This window comes from Scyliorhinus torazame, chromosome 15 (assembly GCF_047496885.1).
Source record: "Scyliorhinus torazame isolate Kashiwa2021f chromosome 15, sScyTor2.1, whole genome shotgun sequence".
In the NCBI taxonomy this organism is placed as follows: domain Eukaryota; kingdom Metazoa; phylum Chordata; class Chondrichthyes; order Carcharhiniformes; family Scyliorhinidae; genus Scyliorhinus; species Scyliorhinus torazame.
Window position 1 is genome coordinate 57833829 of NC_092721.1, and position 11142 is coordinate 57844970.

Here is an 11142-nt window from a genome sequence, read left to right on the forward strand (position 1 = left end):
GTCTCACAAACTTAAAATAAAATATTTTGGTTTAGAACATAGAACATTACAGCACAGTACAGGCCCTTCAGACCACGATGTTGTGTCGACCATTTATCCCAATCTAAGAACAACCTAACCTACACCCCTTCAATTTACTGCTGTCCATGTGCCTGTCTAAGTCGCTTAAATGTCCCTAATGATTCTGACTCCACCACCTCTGCTGGCAGTGCATTCCGCACACCCACCACTCTCTGTGTAAAGAACCTACCTCTGACATCTCCCCTATACCTTCCTCCAATCATCTTAAAATTATGTCCCCTCGTGACAGCCATTTCCACCCTGGGGAAAAGTCTTTGGCTATCCACTCTATCCATGCCTCTCATCACCTTGTACACCTCTGTCAAGTCACCTCTCTGCCTTCTTCGCTCCAGTAAGAAAAGCCCTAGCTCCCACAACCTTTCTTCATAAGACATGCCCTCCAGCCCAGGCAGCATCCTGGTAAATCTCCTCTGCACCCTCTCCAAAGCATCCACATCCTTCCTATAATGAGGTGACCAGAACTGGACACAATAGTCCAAGTGTGGTCTAACTAGGGTTTTATAAAGCTGCAGCAAAACCTCGTGGCTCTTAAACTCAATCCCCCTCTTAATGAAAGCCGACACATCATACGCCTTTTTAAAACCCTATCAACCCTGGGTGGCAACTTTGAGGGGCCCCAAGATCCCTCTGTTCCTCCACACCTCCAAGAATCCTGCCTTTAACCCTGTATTCAGCATTCAAATCCAACCTTCCAAAATGAATCACTTCACATTTATCAAGGTTGAACTCCACCTGCCACTTCTCAGCCCAGCTCTGCATCCTGTCAATGTTCTGTTGTAGCCTGCAACAACCCTCAACACTATCTACAACTCCCCCAACCTTTGTGTCATCGGCAAACTTACTAACCCACCCTTCCACTTCCTCATCCAAATCATTTATAAAAACCACAAAGAGCAGAGGTCCCAGAACGATCATTGCGGTACACCACTGGTCACCGACCTCCAGGCGGAATACTTTCCATCCATTACCACTTGCTGTCTTCTTTTGTCCAGGCAATTCTGTATCCAGACAGCCATATTTCCCTGTATCCCCTACCCCTTAACTTTCTGAATAAGCCTACCATGTGGAACATCATCAAATGCCTTACTGAAACCATATGCACCACATCTGCCCGACCTTCATCAATGTGTCTCATCACAACGTCAAAGAATTCAAAGAGATTTGTGAGGCATGACCTGCCCCTCACAAAGCCTTGCTGACTATCTTTAATCAAACTATGTTTTTCTAAATAATCATAAATCCTATCTTTCAGAATCCTTTCCAATATTTTGCTCACCACAGACGTAAGACTGTAATTCCCAGGGATTTCCCTATTCCCTTTCTTGAACAGGGGAACAACATTCACCTCCCTCCAATCATCCGGTACTACTCCAGTGGAGAGTGAGAACGCAAAGATCATCGCCAACGGCGCAGCAATCTCCTCCCTCACTTCCTGTAGTAACCTTGGGTATATCCTGTCAGGCCCACGGGACTTAACTATCCTGATGCTTTTCAAAATTACCAGCACATCCTCCTTCTTAATATCAACCTGTTTGAGTCTATTAACCTGGCTCACAATGTTTTCATGAGCAACAAGGTCCTCTCTCTAGTGAATACTGAAGCAAAATATTCATTTAGGGCCTCCCCAATCTCCTCAGACTCTAGGCACAAGTTCCCTCCACTATCCCTGATCGGCCCTACTCTCACTCTGATCATCCTCTTATTTCTCACATAAATATAGAACGCCTTGGGGTTTTCCCTAATCCTGCGCACCAGAGCTTTTTCATGCCCCCTTTTAGCTCTCCTCAGTCCATTTTTGAGTTTCTGTCCAGTATCCTAGCCAGTGTTGGAGTCTGGTCCAGGATCCTAATATTAGGCAGCACGTTCCAAACTTACGACCTCTACCACACACAGATGCATGGAAACACCACCACCTGTATGTTCCATTCCAAGCCATACACCATCCTGACTTGGGACTGTATCGTTGTTCCTTCATTATCACTGGATCCAAACTATACCTGCAAGTTATATAAGTGCAAGGCAGTAGCTGACCAGCACCTTTTAAAGAGTGTTTAGGGATGGGTAAAAACTGATGCCTTGTCTTTCCTTCACTGTCACTGGTCAAAATCCTGGAACTCCCTTCCTAATTGTGGGTATATCTACACCACATGGATTGCAGGGGTTCAAGAAGGCAACTCACCACCAACTTCGAAAGCAATTAGGGATGGACGATAAATGTGGCCTCGCCATTGATGCCCACATCCCATGAATCAAATAGAAAAACACTTTTTGGCCAGGCACTGCCACACTTTGGCTCTGCTTAGGATTAAATATGGGCCATTTGCTATTGAAATCAATTTCTTCCTGAGCATTTAACACAGTTCATTGCAAATTTCCTAGCTTTGAATACTTGACTTTTTAAATATGTCAATTCCTTTAATTGGGTTTCAGTTCATATTCTTTCATGGGCACAATTGGACCCTTTGACTTGCATAATGCTATGGAGTTTCCAGAAGTATTCTTTAATGGGGAACAATAGTCAACACTCTGTCAAATTTATATGGATATGTAATTCACTTTGTTAAACCTAATCCACTGCTGCTGTCTGCACTGACATAAGAACATAAGAACTAGGAGGAGGAGTAGGCCATCTGGCCCCTCGAGCCTGCTCCACCATTCAATGAGATCAAAGAACAAAGAACAAAGAACAAAGAAATGTACAGCACAGGAACAGGCCCTTCGGCCCTCCAAGCCCGTGCCAACCATACTGCCCGACTAAACTACAATCTTCTACACTTCCTGGGTCCGTATCCTTCTATTCCCATCCTATTCATATATTTGTCAAGATGCCCCTTAAATGTCCCTATCGTCCCTGCTTCCACTACCTCCTCCGGTAGTGAGTTCCAGGCACCCACTACCCTCTGCGTAAAAAACTCGCCTCGTACATCTACTCTAAACCTTGCCCCTCTCACCTTAAACCTATGCCCCCTAGTAATTGGCTGATCTTTTGTGGACTCAGTTCCACTTTCCGGCCCGAACACCATTACCCTTAATCCCTTTGTTCTTCAAAAAACTATCTATCTTTATCTTAAAAACATTTAATGAAGGAGCCTCTACTGCTTCACTGGGCAAGGAATTCCATAGATTCACAACCCTTTGGGTGAAGAAGTTCCTCCTAAACTCAGTCCTAAATCTACTTCCCCTTATTTTGAGGCTATGCCCCTTAGTTCTGCTTTCACCCGCCAGAGGAAACAACCTGCCCGCATCTATCCTATCTATTCCTTTCATAATCTTATATGTTTCTATAAGATCCCCCCTCATCCTTCTAAATTCCAACGAGTACAGTACCAGTCTACTCAACCTCTCCTCATAATCCAACCCCTTCAGCTCTGGGATTAACCTAGTGAATCTCCTCTGCACACTCTCCAGTGCCAGTACGTCCTTTCTCAAGTAAGGAGACCAAAACTGAACACAATACTCCAGGTGTGGCCTCACTAACACCTTATACAAATGCAGCAGGACCTCCCTAGTCTTAAACTCCATCCCTCTAGCAATGAAGGACAAAATTCCATTTGCCTTCTTAATCACCTGTTGCACCTGTAAACCAACTTTTTGCGACTCATGCAGTAGCACACCCAGGTCTCTCTGCACAGCAGCATGTTTTAATATTTTATCATTTAAATAATAATCCCTTTTGCTGTTATTCCTACCAAAATGGATAACCTCACATTTGTCAACATTGTATTCCATCTGCCAGACCCTAGCCCATTCACTTAGCCGATCTAAATCCCTCTGCAGACTTCCAGTATCCTCTGCACTTTTTGCTTTACCACTTATCTTAGTGTCGTCTGCAAACTTGGACACATTGCCCTTGGTCCCCAACTCCAAATCATCTGACAACAATATGCGGATTGCATTCAGTTTATGCTGCAGCTATATGGACCAAAATATTTATGTTGTTCCTTATAGAATGAATATACATTATGAGCAAAAAATAATTTCTTTCTATTGTGTAGGCGAATGACACTAATTTTAAACCAAATTGGTGTGAAAACATTTTGTAATTATCAAAGTACAGTTTTAAATTACTTTGATCTACTTCAAATATGATACATTTCAAAGTGCAAGGTACGAGGTGAACAGCACTTTATTGCTACACAATTCTTGCTGGAGATTGCCATACGGCCCATTGTGTCTGCACCAGCTCTGGACTAATAATTAGTGTCACTCACCTGCTCTTTCCCCAATGCTTTCCAAATGTAATAATAATAATCTTTATTGTCACAAGTACGTTTACATTAACACTGCAATGAAGTTACTGTGAAAAGTCCCTAGTCGCCTGTCCAGGTACACTGAGGGAGAATTCAGAATGTCCAAATTACCTAACAGCATGTCTTTTGGGACTTGTGGGAGGAAACCGGAGCACCCGGAGAAAACCCATGCAGACACGGGAAGAACGTGCAGTCTCCACACAGACAGTGAACCAAGACGGGAATCGAACCTGGGATCCTGGAGCTGTGAAGCAACAGTGCTAACCACTGTACTACCGTGCTCCCCACAGTACTAACCCTTCCAAATAGACAACCAATTCAACTTTGGAAGTTGCTACTGGATCTGCTTCCAGCCATTGGTCAGGCTATACATTCTAGGTCATCATTTGATTTTAAAAATGTCTTATCTTGCACCTGGCGTTTCAGACAATTACCTTAAACCTCTGTTCTCTGGTTGTTTATTCTCCTTCTGGTGGAAAGAAATTCCACTTAGATACTCTATCAAAATTCCACATTTTTATGAACGATTTAACAAATAGTCATTCAACAATTGTGAGGGGACTGATATATAGACAACCTCATGGCTATTTCTAAAATAATTAAAAACTGGATAAAGGGGAGCACGTTGGTGAGCACTGCTGTCTCACAGTGCCAGGGACCCAGGTTCAATTCTGTGTGGAGTTTGCACTTCCTCCCTGTGTCTGCGTGGGTTTCCTCCAGGTGCCTCGGTTTCCTCCCACAGCCGAAAGATATGCAGGTTAGGTGGATCGGCCTTTAGTGCTGAAAGGTTAGGTGGGGTTACCATTTTACGGAGGAGTGGGCTTAGGTTGGGTGCTCTTTCAGCGAGTCTGTGCAGACACGATGGGCTGAATGGCCTCCTTCTGCACTGTAGGGATTCTATAACCTTTATAAATGGCTGAATCTATGTCTGTTTGTGGAAATTTGAAAGAAACGTGCACCTCGTTATCCCTGAAGAGATCGTAACAACATCAGACTCTGGTCGAATTCCCTTAGAGCGTGAAAACACTGGTTAATGTTGATGTTCATGAGGGAGAGACGCAGGAGTCAAGGCAATGATCTCCTGTGTTTGCTTCACTAACTTTTTTGCGAATTGGTGAATCAGCCATCTGGTTGGGACTCATAAGCAAGCCATCATCAAAGGGAGCATGGGTGACTCGATCCTGAGGAAGGCGGGTAGGCCACAGCCAGGCAGCCAGCAATGAAGCAAGGTCTTCGAGGTGAGGTGCCAGGTGTTGCTGGTGCTGGGTGAATTGGTGAAAAAATCCACAAGGGAGGGAGGTGGTGAGCCAGACAGCTGGTCAGGACTTCACAACAAGCAGTCATCAAGAGGAGCAGGTACGATTCAACCTTTAGGTTCTGAGGAGGGAAAGAACTTTCAGAAATGTCAAATTCATTAAAATTAAGAAACATTAGTAAATATGAAATAACACTATCAATCTGGCTGTCAAAACACAGCAAATTGAAGGTGAGGCAAAAGGCTGATGCTAGGCAAAAAGACAGTCTTGTATTTTACTTTTAAAAAGTTCAAAGTTTTGAATAGTGCACAAACTGCACATTCATCGTCATCCACCAGAAGTATGAATGAATTATCTGGTGACTTAGACTTACCAATTCCCACAGATACCATATCGCCTGAAAAAAATTGAACAAGAAGTGTTCTCTGAAATGGCAACGGAACTACAAGATAATTCTTCTGTTAAGTGAGGGAAGAAAACTACCCTAAAGACATTGCCTTCTGGTCAAAACCTGTCCACTGTGTATGATAAAATATTTCGGATAAAATAAACCCGAAAACATAGGTAATATGGAAAATTTAAGAAAAGATTGCAGGCTGAAAGCAGGTTGGAAGTTTTTATAAGTCCCATTTTCTGAGGGGTGAAGAAAAATGGGATGACAGAAATTAGAAATTAGTTGATTTTTTCCACGCCGGCTGACATTCATAACACACCATTTCCACTGACCTTTAATGTGACATGTGAAATTTCTGCTAAGGACCTCAGCTGATGATTTACGTTTTCTCTGAATCCTTTGAAAAAATCAAGAGGTTTGTCCTTGAACTTGCCATGCTTAATAGTCAAATGTCTTTGAAATTTTTATGGGTTTTAAGCTCTCATTTGCCAGTACTTCCCTGCATATAACATGCATAGGCTTTGCATTGGCACAATTAACAAAGCCATTCACCAAGAAATCATCTTTATACTGCTTTTTTCCCCCGATTTCAGTTTTTTTTACTGACTGTTCACCAGAGGCACTGGAGCTCTGTATAGAGCTAACACTAGCACAGCTTTGTCCAGCCGTGGACTCTCCTGCGCAGGTCTCTCCAGAAGATTCAGTTGTGAGTTCCTGGCCAGGAGGCACACTGCCTGTTTGTGTCTCTGGCGCTCTCTTCCTTCTGATCCATCATTGATTCTTCACAATTACATGCCTTGCTCGCTCGCAGCTAGAAAACGGAGGTGTACTGGGTAAGTGACAATGTCTCTCTCTGATGCTGCTTCTGGTTGGAAGATTGCATGGTTCCATTTAAAAGCCGTTCGCAGCCGGCATTCTCCATTTAAAAGTTGGTTGCGCCGTTGGCCGCTTCTACCGTGATCAGAAGCGCCATGACCGATCACTCCGTGACCCTCCAGACACCAGCCCATGATCCACCCATGGGTCGCAACCCACACTATTATGTTTGCAAATTATTCCCTGATCCTAGTAAAGGGAAACAAGTATTCATCGACGGGTACTCTAACTCGAGAAATGTTGGGAGAACTCTTGAAACTTCCAAAGTTCATATTAAAGAAATGTGCGCATTTGCTCAAAGATGTACATTATCTGGAAGAATTGATTCTGCATAATCAGCCCAGTTTGAAATGGAGTGTTCTTTTTGGAGAAATGTGCTGAGTATTGTTACCACAGTTAAACTGTTAACTTCTTCGGGACTCCAAGAGGACACGATGAGTCATCATTGTCACTTCAATAAGGTAATTTGTTAGCCTGCTTTTCAATTTGGTGAACTTCTCAAAGAGCGTGTGGAAAGTTATCAATATTGTGGCTCAGGGAAGACTAACGTTTTAACGCACAGAACCTACAATGACTTCTTCATTATAATGGCAGAGCAACTCAGAAACCAATTCACTAATGAAATAAAATATGCCAAATACTGTTCCATAATAGTTCATTCTGCACCAGGTATGAGCCATGTGGATAAATTAACACTAATTTTAAGATGTGCGACCAGCGATGGTGAAGTTGGAGAGAGCTTACTTTGTTTTGCCCAGCTACAATCTCACACTTCTGAGTGTCTTGTGATAACTGTTTGGGAAATTATTGCAAATTTTGGTTTGGACATCAACATTGATAATGCCGCAAATATGGTAGAAAATATTCAGGGCTACAAGCAAGACTGAACAATGCAAGCCCATGTGCATTATTCATCCATGTTCCACAGATATAAAGGGAACCTTATTAGACATAGCCGCATCAAATTCAGAAAAACCACGTGTGAAAGTTGAAGCAAAGTCCTTTGCAGAGAAGTTAGAAAATTATAGTATTGCTATTTTTACTCTTTGTGAAACTGTTTACTTCAAAGATTTAATGCTGTTAGTAAGTTGCTGCAAAATGTTGATACAAGTTTTGAATGGAGCACAATTGTTAACCTCAGTTAAAAATTTTGCCCTGGAAGTTTGAAATGACTATAGCATGGTAGAGGCAGGGACATTAACATTCACAAAAAATACAGATCCGGCTGGTGATGAGAAGTACACAAGTTCCAGGAAGTAATTTTTTAATGAAATCACTTTAAAAGGGGACGAGAAGATCATTATTGAGACTGTCAATGTTATTTGTGACACAATAATCATTGATTCATAGAATCCCTGCAGATCAGAAGGAGGCCATTCAAACCATCGAGTCTGTACCCACCCTCTGAAAGAGCACCCTGTCAAGGCACGTGCCCTATTCCCATAACCCCACCTAACCGTTGGACACTATGGGGCAATTTAGAATCGCCAATCCACCTAACCTGTACATCTTTGGACTACGGGGGGAAACCGGAGCACCCGGAGGAAACCCACGCAGATACAGGGAAAACGTGCAAACTCCACACAGTCACCCAAAGTCAGAATCGAACACGGAACCCTGCCACTTTGAGACAGCAACCATTGTGCCACCATGCCGCAATTGCAGAGTAGAGGTTAACCTATAAAGAAAACTCAGGATTTATTTTGTATGCTTTTGACTGAAGTTTGGATGAGAATGCCAAAAACCACAATAAGACATGAAGTGAATTCTACCAGGAGGACACAAATCCTTTTCAAGATGATGTGAAACTATTCATCGATAATGATGAGCTCTGTGCTTCGAGACCACCAGTTGATTTGGATAGATTTATATGTGATGGTTTGCAGGCAAACTTTCCAAATGTTGAAATCATTCTGAAAATGCCATTAACAATACCGGTCACATATGCCTCCGGTGATTTTTGTTTCTGAACCGTAAAGTGTTATGACTCCTTGGGCTAGTGTATGGTCAATTCCAGTCCCACAGACCCCAGAGTCCCAATACAACTGAATTAACTGATAATCCGTACAGAATTTGCAGAATCTTTGGTCCCTTGATTGCTCAATAGGTTATAACCACTAGATTTGTCAGTAGAAATGTAACTGTTTATTTATAACAGAAACAAAGTTGAAATATGTACTAATTATAACAGAATGCCAGCCTAACAATCTACTACTCTCCCCTTTTACTGTCCCACCATCTACCCAAACACAGACAAGACAGAAAGACAGACACACACATGCATACACGAGGGGCAGTGGTAAAATAATAGGAACAGAATCCCACAGACAAAGTCACTGATATTGAACTTGGACACACTGGGCACTCCAATGGCATACATTTTCAGCAATAATGTCTTTGATTTTGTGAGAGGAAGTAAGGAAGTTAACTTTTGAAACTGAATGAGACTCTGAAATATACTGATTGGCTGGACTGGGTCACTCAGTCCAGCACTGGCCTGTGCTGCAGTGATGTAATTGGCTGATTCTTCCATCTGGTTGCTCATCAGCAAGTTCCACATTGGCTCAACTCAAGACTTGCATCACAATATTTTTTTTATGTTTGTCGATTGACTTTATTTTACACAATAATTTGTACACATTTATTGAGGTTGCCCACGACCACGGCCGAATCCGCCTCTAAACTGGAATTCTGAAGCTGTACCAGCACAGCTTCAGCCTTCTTGTCTGACCCAAAGGGAGCAGTCCACCGGTAAGTGTCCCTGTCAGCTTCACCGCGAAGACGAGCTGGACGGTCCTCACCGAGACCTTTAGGTCTTGGCCTGGCTGTCTCAGGACGGGACTGGTGACGTAGGGTAGCAGGAACAATTTCTGGAGGAAGGTGAAGGTAGTCACGTAGGTACTGGATGCCCTCGTTTGTCAAGTACCAGTAGAAGTGTCGCCAAGCAAACTGCTCCTTTACGTAACCACGGGATTTCAAAGACTGCATGGCCTCCATTACGTGCAGGTTAGGGACATTCTTGTCTGCCAACTCTGGATGTTTTGGCATATGCACATCCTCTTGGCCACCATTACCCCCTCCTTGAAGCGGAGCTCATAAATAGCAATATGGTTCTTCTTGGGCATCAGCATCTTGAGCTCTTATAGTGGGGCTAAAGCAGGGGAAAAAAAACACACATCACAAATTAACCATCTTTATTGTCATTCTCACAAGAGGCAAGCTTGGATTTCAGTTTAGCAATTACCCTTTTTAAAAATATTTCCAATTAAGGGGAAACTTAGCGTGCCCAATCCACCTTCCTGTACATCGTTGGGTTGTGAGGGTGAGACCCAGGCAGACACGGGGAAAATGTGCAAGCTTCACACGGATAGTGACTCAGGGTCCTCGGTGCCGTGAGTCAGCAGTGCTAACCGCTGTGCCACCCTAGCAATTAATCATACAGGCATGTTTTTATGAGTTAAAAAGCCCTGAAGCATTTCAGCAGTGATCAATTAGTGTCATTCTGTGGTTTGAACCTTTGCGTTCTGTTGGGCGGGGTCAGGAGGGTCATGACATCATTGGGAGGAGTGTGTGATGTCATTGAGGTGGGCCCCAGAAATTAAGGTGAGTGTGGGAGCCCACAAAGTGCAAGTCTGCCACTGATTACACTGACTGTCAAGTGCCTTAAACTTGAGAAACACTATATGAACACAATAACTTATTTTATTAATTTCTCAACATAACTGTAACCCCCCAGCCTTGCTATCATTCGAATAAATGTTCTCTATACCCTCTTCGAGACCTTGACATCCTTTCTAAAGTGTGGGGCCCAGAATAAGCTAGTGATTTACAAAGGTGTAGCAATTGATATTGTATTTAAAGTACTGGCATCACTAATATGTCAATTAGATCATCTGTTCTTTTTCCACTGATATAAACTTATTCTCCAAGCTCTCAGTGGAATTTGCAAAATTAGGACAATATTAGCATAAATCATGGAAAAATATGCATCTCCTCAGTGCCGGAGGCCATATCTAAACAGTAAAAACAATGAAAAGGCTTTGATTGAAGATTGAAAATGTACTTTGAATATTAAACTAGTGATACAGGAGAATATTCAGGCAAAAGCAAAGTTAAACAGTATTGAAGGAGAATACCAATTGAGGAACAAAACAGATCAGTCAAACAGCTTCAATCAGAATTGCTATACTCATAAATAGCTTAAATAATTTCATGCTATTTACATCATAAGTTAATATCAATGCATTTTGTGATATCTCTATCCTTTCAAATATAGGGGCAGCAC

At 42.6% G+C, this 11142-nt stretch overlaps 1 protein-coding gene across 1 annotated transcript; it reads right to left on the reverse strand.

Moving 5' to 3' along the window:
• Nucleotides 1-9483: 9483 nt before the first annotated feature.
• Nucleotides 9484-10012, reverse strand: LOC140391392 (small ribosomal subunit protein eS10-like). Its single transcript, XM_072475940.1, is given in 3 exon segments — nt 9484-9566; nt 9569-9916; nt 9919-10012. Coding segments are annotated over 3 exon segments (486 nt in total). The 5' UTR covers nt 9989-10012; the 3' UTR covers nt 9484-9498.
• Nucleotides 10013-11142: the final 1130 nt, after the last annotated feature.